Source organism: Cyclopterus lumpus, chromosome 21, assembly GCF_009769545.1.
Source record: "Cyclopterus lumpus isolate fCycLum1 chromosome 21, fCycLum1.pri, whole genome shotgun sequence".
Taxonomy (NCBI): domain Eukaryota; kingdom Metazoa; phylum Chordata; class Actinopteri; order Perciformes; family Cyclopteridae; genus Cyclopterus; species Cyclopterus lumpus.
In genome coordinates, this window is record NC_046986.1 from 17,614,905 (window position 1) to 17,629,046 (window position 14,142).

General features: G+C 41.4%; 1 protein-coding gene across 5 annotated transcripts in view; it reads right to left on the reverse strand.

The window, feature by feature from the left end:
- The window catches only part of lrch1 (leucine-rich repeats and calponin homology (CH) domain containing 1), a 66,796-nt gene that overhangs the window by 15,768 nt on the left and 36,886 nt on the right, over window positions 1-14,142 (reverse strand). For 2 of the 5 annotated variants that reach the window (XR_004611819.1, XM_034562132.1), the window contains exons 8-16: window positions 13,762-13,867; window positions 12,746-12,861; window positions 11,312-11,382; window positions 10,909-10,995; window positions 10,487-10,564; window positions 10,242-10,278; window positions 7,554-7,626; window positions 6,320-6,442; window positions 599-708 (exon numbers count right to left, since the gene is read on the reverse strand). Coding sequence is in view for 4 of the 5 variants with exons in the window: in XM_034562132.1 (XP_034418023.1) it covers window positions 599-708; window positions 6,320-6,442; window positions 7,554-7,626; window positions 10,242-10,278; window positions 10,487-10,564; window positions 10,909-10,995; window positions 11,312-11,382; window positions 12,746-12,861; window positions 13,762-13,867 (801 nt within the window). In the remaining variant the exon portion in view is untranslated. The remainder of the gene's footprint in view (window positions 1-598; window positions 709-6,319; window positions 6,443-7,553; window positions 7,627-10,241; window positions 10,279-10,486; window positions 10,565-10,908; window positions 10,996-11,311; window positions 11,383-12,745; window positions 12,862-13,761; window positions 13,868-14,142) is intronic. The other 3 variants (XM_034562133.1, XM_034562135.1, XM_034562134.1) reach the window with 3 other exon arrangements.

Genomic DNA, 14,142 nt, shown 5'->3' on the forward strand with positions numbered 1-14,142 from the left:
CTCCATGTGTGCATTGCATTGTGGGGCGGCGTCCATCATGTCTAAATACTGACATTGAGTGCACTTAGTAGTAGTAGTAAATAACCAAGTACATTTACTTAAGTACTCTGCTTAAGTACCATTTTTAGGTATTTGTACATGAGTACTGTATTTCCATTATATGCAACTTTATACATCTACTCTACATATAAATGTGTTAAAATGAGCTCCACCGTTACCAGCTGGAACATTAAAGTGATGAACACAATAATGCATCAACTGTATCATTCAATAACATGATATATATATATACTGTATATATTATTCTGATTTGGGCCACTCTGCATAATAAACACTTTGACTTCAAATATAATATTTTAAATCAAGTTTTGAAAGCAGGAGTTTTACTTGTCCCAGAGTATTTTTACAAAGAGTTGAGTACTTCTTTCATCAATGTTAGTAGTGAACACACTACAGAAAAATAAACTAGTAAACATTAAAGCGTAGTATAGAATTGGGACACAGTCAATGTTCACAACTGACAGAGTGTGTAATAATGTTTGAGTTGCCCTTTAATCGCACACACACTAATGATTAATAAACAGTGAGTGCGTCTCACGTCTCGCAGCTGCTCCGTGAGCTCAAGCTCCTCTCGCAGCTGCTCCATCTTTCTTCTCATGGTGAACTGAGGATCGACGGACTCCAGACTCTTGTGGCTCCGCAGGAACACTGAAGCAAACACAGGAGGGAGAAGACGGCAGCGTAAGACTCGCACAGCAGCAACAAAGGACAGTTACACAGTAACGCAGCATCTCTGACACACAGGAAACGGATCGGGCATTTGTGACATTTCTCTGACTTCTGAGGAGGAGGAAAAAGGTTAAATCAACAAAAATAGTCTCAAATTACAGCGTTAAAACTTTCAAACTGCACACATGCAATATACAATCAGAAATGTAGCAAATTACCATCAAATGATAAGGTCGTTTTTTTTACTTTTATCATTTTTGTTTTGCCGGATGAACACCGATCTAAATAGAGTCTCCTTCATGAATATTATTATGTTCAGCTTGTGTTGATTCAACTGTGTGATGATTTTGAAGGTTACTATTAAACTGCACTGCATTACAGAGATGTGTCTTTATTACCGAGCCGACCCGTTATGAATTAAAATGAGTGAGAAGAGCTCCAGTTAAGCAGAATACTAGAACGCGTGGACACACACACAGTAAGTGACTTCCTGTGCATCCACATCTGCACTCAGTGACACAGAAAAAGCCTTTCTGACATAAAATATGTAGGAAGCTTACGTAAGCGCAACATTCACATGCACTCATGCAGCTCAGTGCACTTTTAGCTCCGGCTTTGTCCCAGGAGCGGTCATGTGGAGGGAGTTCATCTCCCTGAGAGAACACACCGAACGCTCACGGACTGACCGAACATTAAAAGCTCCGTGCCCAGACATTTGTCTTTGATTAAAGCAGCTGTCAAATGATTCTGATGGTTTTTGTTCATCGATAAATCTGATGCTTTTAAGTTTGGTTAACACCAGCTCCTAAAACTCACCTGGTGGTGGAGGATGTCTCCATACATTACATTTATAAAAAAGTACAAACTTTAAGTAAAAGTATCATCATCAAAATGCATTTAAAGTAGACTTTATGAAACCAATTTGTTTTATTTCTCTTGTCCTATGTTCCACATATACATCTTCCTTTTCCAACCAAATGAAGCTAAACACGGCTCGTATCTGTGTAGTTCCACTGAGTGACCACCAGGAGGAGCTACAGGCTATTTACTCCCAGCTTCATCTGTGGTTGTGAAGAGCAGAAGACATGAAGTCTGCAGGATGTTAATGTTTTTAACACTGCACGCCTGTCCAGCCAACACTCATCACAGCCCTGTGGCTGAACTTAGCAGTTCACTAAACTACAGATGTCATAAACATGTACACTCTGGAAATCATCTAAAGCCAGCAAAAAAGGTAAAGATAATGAAGGGCAAATACTTTTTATCTCTCTAGTTTTATCTGAGGTCAAGTCATTTTACAAGCTGCTGAACTCCTCTTCATATTTTCGTACTCCTCCCTGCTCTAAATGTCTCTCTCTGCCAGCACACCAGTTTGAGGCTGCAGCATCTTGTTTCCGTGTCTCCTCCTCTGACAGGTTATTAAAAGATTTTGGAGGATATTTTTAAAACCCTGCATGAAAGCGTGTGGGTCTTTTTGTTGTCTGTTTCACAGATTATTCCTGGGTCGCAAAATGGGAGCCTGCTTCTTTCACAAGATCAGTCAGCCGGTAGTGAAACTAAAAGACACGTCCACCCTCTGGTCTGCATCCTGCAGCTTGTTCAAGAGAAACTGCACACAGGCAAAGCTTCTTCCTTGTGCTGCCAACGTGTGGTGACATGTGGCTTCATGTTCTTTCCACACATTCAAAGTACACGACTGTGCCACGCTACATCGCACAGAAGTACAACCGGCCACTACTGCCCACACCAGGCTGATGCCTCGGACTGGCTTCTCTGTAGCAATACCACTGCGACTTATGGGTATCGTAGTATTTAGAGCCATCTGTCAGGACACATGACAGATACAAGTCTAGAAGCACAGGTGCACTTTGAGCTAAATGCTAACATCAGCAGCATACAGATGGACAACATGGCAGCTCCCCAAAATAAAAGCCTAAACATCTGTCGCCCCCTTGTGGCTCTCTTTATATGCAGTCTGTGACTCATGCAGTCACTGACGCTGTCGCTAGGTAGCTTTGCAACATTTACACCGACTTAGTACGATTACACGACTGGCCTGCCGTGTAAGGCAGAATCGGAGATGACGTTTCAGACACAAAACAAAATCACAAGTCTGTGTCATAGAAAGTCAATTTGATCATGAGTATTCATAGATATTCTGCTTACTTGCTAGTGTGACGTAGCATTTGATTCTGAAAGGGGATAATAGCTGTAACACTAGACACAAAATAAATACATATTAGTAAGTGCTAAAGAATGTACTTTTCTCCTGCTGTTTGTTGCCAGCAAGCAAATATATCTGATGTAGTAAAAAAATGCAGATTCGGTGAGCTCATTGTTATCCACCACAGCAAGTTTTTTTGTTACCATGGTGACTGCTTGGTGTACAGTTGACAGATTATACACCTGTGTGAGAAAGAGAAATGCTCTCCTGAGAGAGTTCATTTCTATCCTAAGATTTGAGTTTCTGTAAGAATCTGCAGTCAGAGCAAAATGCTGCCGCTGCTGAGGTCACACACAAGAAGTTTATTAGCAAATTAGAAATACTCAAGAGAATTAAACAAATAAATGTGTATATACACACACACATTTAATCTATTTTAAAAGCTTTATAACTGCAGGGAAAAAAAACCTGCTTCAGATTCATACGTGTTTTAGTTTGTTTCTGCAGTTGGCATTAAGCGGGAAACACAGATTTTCCGAGCCGGGCTGCTTTTTTTCATATATTTTTGCAGCAGTTTGGCCCCCGATTCTATTACTACTGTATTTTTTTGGCTTTTCTTTTAATTTGCAATCAATTGCAATGAATTGGGACTCAATGAATTGCAAATACATTAATCAGCACCTCACTCCACCAGCTATTGGACTAAAAAAATACATTAATCAGCACCTCACTCCACCAGCTATTGGACTAAAAACATATAATATGTTGGGTGAAATCAACTCATGACTTCCTGTTAAAAATGGAGTCTGTTTACAGAACTGGCAACAACCAGATGAATTGATAATCTACTGTTACTGCACGCACGCACACACACACACGAACGCATGCATGCACGCACACACGCAGAGTGGTGATTGGTTGTTAATGAGGTCAGCTGCAGTGATGATGCGAGCGTGTATGTCACGCTCCCTGAGGCCTAAACCCATTATAGACCGTTAGTCAGAATGTTATCACACTGAAACATAACTGCTCATGTAGAAACACATCGGCGGGAGAACTTCTCCGTAAAACACTGTTCTTATCGTACTCTGTTCTTATGACTGCAAACAGCGAGATCATCTGAAAGAAAGATTGATACATGAATCAAAGAAGTGCGTGTCAGACTACTGTGTCTGGTTAAAAAAAAAAGGTAGAAATTCATATAAATAAAATGTAAACACTAGATTTTACAGCCACACTAGTAGCCCTGTGAGACACACTGCTCATTAAATACCAGAAATAAAAAATGTTGTATCCTGTAGATGTTTTGAAAAGGAGGCCTTATTGTTCCCTAAATCTTAAGATAAAATCGTCTGTTCGGAGGCCATCAAAGACAATTACTATACAGATCTCAGCGTATATCATCCTAATATTAGCATGAGCCTACTTAGCACAATCATTAGCAATCTGATGTTACTTTGTCTGCATGCTTATGTTCAGCACGGCAATACTATTCAGCATGTGGGTTGTGTTACATGTTTCTCAAGGTAATCAATGGTAAAATGGGGGTCAAAGAAGTTGTTTGTAATGCTCAAGCATATAAAGAAGTCAGATATATACTATTATAGATTTAGTTTAATTGAACCTGTAGAAGTATTAACTGGGAGGAATCGTTTAAAGCTATGAGTCAGCAGTTGATGGTACAATACAACTACATGTCATTGGTTAGCTCACCAGCAACAGTAGTTTGCAAAGAACATTTTGCCGAGTCACTTTCCGGTCTGATGTGTTATTAGACAGTTGACCCTGTCAAAGGCTACAGGACACATTTCAAGCCAAGTTACGAGTCTCATGCAATGACACTGTAATTAGTGATAGCATAAACTACAGTGTTTGAATCAGATGCGAGTAATAATCCCGCCTACGGGAGGTCGACCCGACATGTCAATCAATCCCAGATTTTAAATGTTGGGGTTTGAAAGTAAAGTAAAAGCGTCTCTCCAGGGCTTGAGATAGATTTGTTAACATTTAGAAGTTCTCACTGTATGTGAACAGTTTAACAGCCACTGCTAACTTCCTGCAAGATATGAGAGCCTTTTATGGACCAACTTACTAAAACACAGCTTGCCTCGGGGAGCACGCACACACACACACACACACACACACACACAGCTGTGATCCATCTAAAATCTTGGACTCTGCTTCAGTGGAAGTAGGATACTCCTTTAGGGACAATTATCTAACACTTAAAATAATATAGGAGCTAAAAATAGACACACATACACACAAATGTGCACAGACGAAACCCAGACTCATTCAAATTGCAGATGACACACACACACATCTGATATTTTGACGTGTGTAGCTCACACAGGACAAAGTAACGGACATGTGAAAACCGTGACACGAGCAAATGGTGAGCAATAAAACAACAGAGGTGACACCATACATAAGGTTGCCGCTGGTGTATATTGTATGTTGTATTTCTTTTAAATGGACAAACAAAAACATTTTTTACATTACAAAACAAAAGTGCAACAAGAAAAACATAATTTTGAAATGAACATGTTAGTACAAACAAATGTACAAATCCAAGGATATCATTTAATGCAAAGATGGGGAAACTCAAAATGTCAATCTTTTGGTAAAACCCCAGTATGTTTGTTGCTCCAACTTATTTTCAACCCTTCAAGACTTCAGTTAAAAGTTGGCTTTACTTTTTTTGACCCCAGAACAGCTCAACTTGCACACACCCTGTAGATGCTCCTCTCCAGAATATTTGTGCTCACACGTTCTGGTGAGCTTCAAAGACACACACACACACACACGCACACACACACACAGGAGATAAAAGTAGCATGTGGTAAAGCTCCTCTTTGATCAGTGTCTGCTACTACCACACGCGCACACACAGCAGTAAAAACCCACACTGACAGTCGCCTCCGAACGAAATCAAACTTATCGTGATGTCAAGCCTCGCCAGAAGGAGGCGCTCATGATTCAACATGGTAACAGACACGAACACACAGCCAAACCCTGTCAAGACTCCGTAAGCTTTCTATGTCTCTAAAGGAAGATTATTGGAATATCATACAGGAGTTAAAATGCTAAAACCACTGGAACGACAAAAGAAATGTCCTCCTTCCTTCCGTTTCCTCCTGCTTTCAGTCGTTATGCTAAGCTAACTGTAAACTACCAAATCATTCCTTCAACTGTGTTGCTGAACAGTTCGTCAAAGAAAAACAATCATTAGACAAACACAAAACATACACAGAGGGTGGCTAACTTTCTACCTGGCGGTCTAGGAAACAACGAAATTAGGAATAAAAGATAAAAAATTCCCAAACCACTGATCGAGAAGTTTGAAAGAGAGGCTGTCAGCAGACACCCGAGTCCAGGTGTGTGATCTGACTCCGAGGCTGGTTAGTTAAAAGAAGTGTAACCTACCGCGGCTGTGCATGCCTCCGTCGTCATGGCTACGAGGGGTGTCTCTATGGCAGGGCGAGGCCTGTGAGAGGAGGAAGGGGGCGAGACAGGAAGGGGGGGGCGAGCAGGGTAGCGAAGGCGGAGCTACAACCAGGAATTGTGAGTGGTCAGGGAGACGCAGGATGTGGGCGTGGAGCGTGTAGTACAGGGAGGTGGGGCACCAATGATGAATCAAGTACAGCAAGGCAAAGGTCATTCCACGAAACCCCCCCCCCGCCCCAAAACACCAATACCACCAGGATAGAAGTCCCGTAAAAGTGGTTGTTGAAGGGAAAAAAAACAGGGAGATCAATGGGAGGAAGGTATTTAAACAAGTAACAGACATGCAGATTAGATCAGAAGATTTTCACATTAAAAGTCATGCAACAGATCAGTGGAAGGAGAAATGAAAGAGGCAGAAAAACAGAAAAAACAAACAAACAAACATGTTAATCAGATAAAGAAGATGTCAAAGGGGGAGATGATAACACGTAACACAAAACAGCACAAAAACAAAATAAATATTAGTGGCAGTACACATAGAGATCACCATGACATGCTGTTAGCATCTTGTTAGCTTAATTAGCAGTTAGCAACATTTCACACACTGGTACAGCTAGCAAACAAAGGCTGGATGGTTGCTAGCTCTATAAAAATAAAATAAAATAAAATAAAAAAGCATGGGACTGAAGTTTGCTATGATCCTACAGACACAGCGGACACGCTGGGTCTGTAGGATCATAGCAAACTTCCCTTTGTGAAAAGGGGGTATTCCCTTTGTGCCTGCAGCTTGTGTTCAGACTAGCCCTGATACAAGATGGTCACTTTCATATTATGGTCCTGGATCGACAAGGAAACACACTTCTCAGATGCCTCATTAAATTATCTAATAAATGCAAAAAGCCTGGTTGATAGAAAATCTTCTTAGTGTTTTTTAAGGTGAGAAATATGACAACAGGTGGAGAGTAACTGAGTACATTTACTTGAGTACTGTACTTAAGGACAAATTCAACTGTGTATGAATATAGTTCTTGATCTTTGCAATGTGCAGGATTTTCATCATCATCATCATCATCATCAACACAACCAACAGATGAAGTACACCTCATCAGCATGGAACTGTTTCCACAACCACACTGTGCAGAGCCCGTGAATCCACCTATAAGTCTGGCAGCCCCGGTATCTGGTCCACCCTCTTAGCCCAGATCCAACTCACCTGAACGGGGCTTGAGTCCAAACACCGGGCTGGAGAAGGATGGAGGTCCGCTGGCATGAGATCTGTTATTTCGCTGCAGCAACAGAAATGGAAAGAACACGGATAAGTACTCAATCTCATTAACAAACAATGGGAGCATAATTCAGTAAAAGTAAGCTGTATATTCGGAGTCCTGTGCTTCGTGTGGGAGATGTTTGCAAAGACATACAGACTTACAAACGACTCCACAGAGATATAAAGTACATAGAAACACATGTGATGAGTTCAGGGACCTACAGTTAACCTCCACATTGGCTCAAAGACAGCAGCACTTTATGCCTCCCTCCTCTGTCTTCAACCATCATTCAACTTGTATACCCAGCAGACTGACTCAGTGTCAGCACTCTTTAAGACACTCGAGACTCCTTCAATTCAACAGAATTTAAGTGGATTTGATTTTTGCAAAGACAGTCCGATCAAAGTCAATTTAAAAATGATTCTGCAGGCAAATTCTCAAATGTCTCCCCCATTTCCACCTTGTAGTAACATCTGATGTGTAAACGTTTCTTATCTGGATCAGGGAAAAACAATACAGACTGCACTGCAACCAGAATGGTATTGGACTGCAGAGATCACATCTGGAAGTGAGCTGTGATCCACTCAGTCTGACTCTCTTTGGGCTTCTCAGTTTTCTTGACTTTTATTTGAATTGTCTCTGAATATGTTTATTGTCAAGCAACTAGAAACCTGATTTTGATATGCAATGAGATTACGGAACAGATTTTCTTTCAATGAATGTCTTCCACACAGGATTTATGGAATAAGAGTGCGGGGGGCTGTTCTTTAACCTTTCTCCAAAACAAACTCAGAGACATCCACAAAGGGCCATTTGTCCGCACTGAGGTTGTTGTGGTTTTATTATTTTAAAGCTACAAGTCAGTAGGTTCAGATCTGCCACTATGTGTGTATATGTGTGTGTGTGTGTGTGTGTGTGTGTGTGTGTGTGTTTGTGTGTGTGTGTCTGTCTGTTTATGTGCGTGTTGCTCAATTTATTTATTTTTTTCTGCCCGTCTGATACACACTTTGTCTGTGTGTTCACTCTTTTACTTCAGAGCATTGTTCGACCAGTCTGGAGGAACAAAGCTGTGTTGTTCTCTTTGTTTCTAAACCTACAGCCGTTGTTTCATTAAAACACTGAAGACTCTCAGTTTGAAGGCGGTGAGCTGTCAACGTTTAGGTCGGTTTCAAGGCTCATTTGCTTTCTTTAAACGTCACACGAACAGATTATCATCTATCTCATGACGGTGTTAGAATTACGGAGCTGGAGTCAGGACTGGGTTAGCCTAGCTTAGCATAAAGACTGGAAGCAGGGGGGAAAAGCTAGCCTGTTGTCCTAATCAACACGCATCTCATTTGTAAATATAAATTAAAAAACTATTACTTTCCTGTCGCTTGATTCTATTGATTAGTTGACTAATCGTTGCAGCTTGAAACTTAATAAAACAAACATGACACTGATTGATATCACATCAGTCACAGCAGATGAACTCTTCACACACTGACATGCAAGACAGCAAAATAAAAGTCAATTCACCAGCCACCACTTCTCAACAGCCCGGAGTGACTGGTGAAGCGCTTGGACTCGCGTGCAGCAATAAACCAACATGTTCTCACCCTGTTCACATGACCTGCTGCCAGATGAAATGTGACACATGTGAAAGCTCAGTGTGGTTTATTCGCTCACGGCAGACAGACACACAAGGGGAACGGTCAGTTTACTGGACGACTGAGGACAGGTCACTCTGAGAGGCGGGACAGAGCCTAAATCCAGTGGTCTGGTGCTACCTTTACCTTGATTGACATATGCCATTCATACTCCCGGCATGCAAGCTGGGCCTCAAACCTGGCCTTCTCTAGAATCATCTGTCTCTTCTTCTGGAACTCATAGCCACCTTCCTCCACGTGCAGCTACAGAACGCATCAAACGTTTAGGCTTTAAATGTCCTTAAATAGCTCCTACATTACTTAGGCACTTAAGAGGTTTAAATTTACAAAGACACAAAAAGATCTGCTTGATGTCTATAAGGAAGTGAACTTATCAAGTAAATCATATGAAAGAGCACCACAGTGACTGCCTTTAAAGCCACTATATGCTGCATTTCAAAATGTCCAACTTCTGTCCAGTGGCAGCATTAAAAAAGAAACTGACATGGAGCTCTGACCGCTTCTCTAAGGCCTCTGCTCAATCAAGACATTCATGATTTTTTTTGGGCAGTTAATAGACCTAGCAACAGAAACTGCTTCCCTGAAATCACTGTGCATACGACAATAAATAACTTTTGTACTTATGCAAACACGATAAACTCCTGGAAAACATTTGCAAACATTTATCTCAACTGACCACATTTGTTTTCCCACTGGACACAAGACGGATAAAACATTTGTCATATCAAAAGACAGAACTCGGCAGTACTTTGTCATATAAGCTCATTACAGGGTCTCGAGTAAATTACCAGGGCTTTGTGATCTTTAATTTACACCCTCACGATTGTTTTTCTGTAATTTGTTGCACCAGAAACTTGAAGTTTAATATAAAAGTTACATTGCAGTTATGTTTCAAATATCATCATATATGCTGATGACAGATGATGTTTTGTGCTGCGTTTCCACTGAAAGTTAAGGTAAGTTTTAAAGTTCTGCACACTGTACCTTCGGTGTGGTGATGCCGTCATCGCTGTCCTGCCCACTGGGGAAGAGGAAGGGGGAGAGAGAGAGAGAGAGTTAAAGCGCGTTGGGTTCACTTGTAGCTACGATTACATCAGTTTAACACACCTCAAACACTGAAACGATGTTAAACTGTTGACAGAACCACCTTTCAGGTGTCCTGAGAACACACATCTGCTGGCCAAACAGAAATGAGCACAACATAAATAATCTAACACACAAAGTCTTACTTGAGTGACTCTTCCACTGTGACCATCTCCACCGGGTAGAGCCGAACTCCAGACAGATCGTCCTGCTCTGTGTTCACTCTGATTAACAGAAGAAATACATTGTTAAAAGGAATACATTTCATTTAGAAATACTAATACTCCTCTCCCACAATTGTCTACCTGTTCTAATGTAGTGTGATTTCAACTAGAGTCATTGGCCATGGGAGATTTTAAAGGATTCCGACAGTATGTTTTAAGATGATTAAAAAGGATCAAAATCTAATCCGCCACTAATCTAATAGATTTTAATCAAATTTGGTGCAAAGTGATACACTGTTAAATAAGACATGAAAACATAAAAAGGTAGCAAACCACATTAATTCTCAGCAAAGTAAAGTGTGGAATGAAGCACAGTGTTGGTCTCATCTTGTCACCCAGCTCACCTGCTGGGGTCCTGCAGCAGCTCCACAGCCTCCTTCAACTGATTGATCATGTCAATGTGGAGCTCTGTGCCCCCTGTGACCTTTGACCTGTTACCCAAAAGACATGTAATATCATACAATTACAATCGTAGTCATGTAATGTAATCATGGAAGTTATTCTATATCAGATATGCACACAATACAATATGAAGTAAACCTACAGATTATTACCAATGTAACTACAATGCTGAAGCTGAATTTACTTACTGTTTAGTTGCTGTTTACCTACTTTGTATTCCTCTTTATATCCCTTTACATTCGTTAATTTTTCTGTTGTGATGTTGTACAACAATCATTTCAAACGCCCTCGGTCACGCAAAATAAACTTACGTTTAGCAAAAAAAAAACAAATAGATGAACTTACATTTGTTGTGTTGGCCAGAGTGAGTCTTCCTCTATCCTGAGGGGCTCGTCGAAGTCTGCTGCTGTCCGACCCTGCACACACAAGCACACACCCGCACACACACACACACATACACATTAACACCAGCACCAGCTGCAGCTGTCACATGGTCCACATACTCATTCAGCCATTGGTTAAAATTCAGAGATGTTACCGTTATCCCCTGGTACACAAACTCAACAATAAGGACACTGTGACAAACTCTTCCTCTCTTTAATCCGTTCCTTCCATCCTCCAGTCGCTCCACTTGTTTCTTAGAGTGCGACACATGGGTTAACTGGGATAAAGCTGGACCACTATTTGTTATCACTTAGTTATTAGCTCCGCTATAACTTTTATGTTCGCCAACGTCCTTGTTTTACCTGGGACCTGCAATGATGAGGTAAATCCTAGTTACATTTTGTGAATCTAATTTTAGATTTAGCTGATAACTTTATGAACAACTTTGTCAACAGTCACATGACACAGGTTAAGAAATACAAGCAGTCAGATGATCGGACGGGTTGGGAACATTTATCCCGATTATATAAACGGTCAAACGGAAAGTGAGCGCCCCTGAAATATCCGCAAAAATCCCTAATTGTGCAGGAAAACAGAGTGACTACAGTAATTACAGTGGAGCCAACATTAAAGCAGCAGGTGGGTGTATAAACTGAGAAGGAAGTTTACAATAGTTTAAACATCATTTTACTGTTCACCTTCATTTGGTTTGATCATGCGACTACTCGTGTTTCTTGACTCGTCAGATATATTTTTGATGATGTTACAGTTTTCCCTGATATCAGCTCAATAACTCACTAGACGGCCGTCCGTGTTTAATACTTATTAAAATACTTTAATAAGTACTGAAGCGTTTCAAGTCTTCCAAATTCAACGACAACATATGCCCTCTAGAGCGACGCATGGACGCCATCTACGAGCAGAACTGTATCATATCTGTTTTTCCTGACTGTTCACACGAATAACGGCGTGTTAGGTTTAGCGACGTCGTCATAGTTACATTAACGACCACTTCATGAGCACAAAGTTACTGAACCTCAACACTCGGCTGAACTGAATGATTCATCACAGGGCTCCAGAGCTCTTTGTGTTGTCCACTTTGTTTTAAGCTTAGACCTTATATGGTCACGGCTGAGTCTCCGCGGTGACGCACAGGCTCACTGTGACGTAACCAGCTCCAACAGGACAGGCTCTCTCACTGCTGGACAACTTTTAACTCGAAAAGTAAATGACATAAAGTGACAGTTCAGGCTCCATTAGAACAAACCACAGGCTTCAGGAGCAGTCGAACCAACGCCGGAACAAACAGTCTTATATAACTCCACTCTACCGTTCGCTGGTTCAATCTCTAAAAACAAAGTGAGTGAGGAGACACAGCGCAGCAGGAAGTCTTGCCTTGATGTAGTTGACGAAGCGAGTGCTGAGAGCAGAGTCTCTGTAGCTGAACTGGTCCTTCAGGGCTTCCGTAGGGCTCTCCTCGATCAGACGGACCGAGTCGGAGTTTGGGTCTGCTGGAATGAAGGGAACATGAGCTGTGAGCGTCCTGAACAAAAGGTGTTGGCGTTTCGGGGTTTGGACTCTCACATAAAATGGCGGACAGTAAATGCAGTGCATTATGCGGTAAATAAATCCACAATAGTGTTGACAAAATGCCCTTCAATGGAACGTAAAGAGTAGTCCATGGCTTACTATATTTCTGGTGAACCGTTGACAAGCTTTATCTACACTGTTGAGAGATTGTCAGAGCAAACAACCCAGACAACTCGTCTCCTCCCTCGTCTCAGTTCAGTAAAGTTGACCTTCCATCAGCTCCGACCTGATTGAGGCTGATTGAAGTCTATTTAAACTGTTATCTGGGGAGCTGCTGCTGTTCTCTAATATAGTTCAACAGCCCAGATACTCACACACACACACACACACACTCTGCACGCTATACAGCTTATGGTTGTTAGTGAAACGTAGAATCAGTTTGTTAAATTGTCAAACAAAAGGGCAAAAACAATCTTTTTATTTGCTGTTTTTGTGTTTTGTACTTTTAATTAAATGGAACTGAATTGCCGGTTAAAGATATCTCAGAGTTAGATATCCCCCCCCCCCGGAAAGCTCTCTGTGCTGCCTGGTTTCCTCTGTGTGACAGCAGACACAAGAGTGTTGTTTAATCACCACCACGTCCTGTCCACTATCTGTGTGTGTGTGTGTGTGTGTGTGTGTGCGTGTGTGTGTGTGTGTGTGTGTGTGTGTGTGTGTGTGTGTGTGTGTGTGTGTGTGTGTGTGTGTGTGTGTGTGTGTGTGTGTGTGTGTGTGTGTGTGTGTGTGTGTGTGTGTGTGTGTGTGTGTGTGTGTGTGTGTGTGTGTGTGTGTGTGTGTGTGTGTGTGTGTGTGTGTGTGTGTGTGTGTGTGTGTGTGTATACCTGTCAGGGAGCTGATGTGTTCACTCGAGTCGTCTTTACTCATCCCCTCCTCCTCTGTGATGTGGCTCATCGGTATGTTGAGACTCAGACTGTCTTCATCGGACGGCTGCAACACAAACAGAAATCATCGATTAATAGTTTTAAGCAAAAACACCAAACATTCTCCGGGTCCATCTCCTGTAATGTGAGAATTTGCTGCTCTTCTCAGTTTTACTGAATGTTTAGGGTTTTGGACGGTTAGTCGGACAAAACAAGACATTTTAAGATATCTCTTTGGGCTGTGGGAAACTATGACATTTAAGCATTAAAGCATTTTTTGACATTTATTTTACATTTTATACGATCAATGCATTATTGTCAGATTCATCAATGATTAAACGA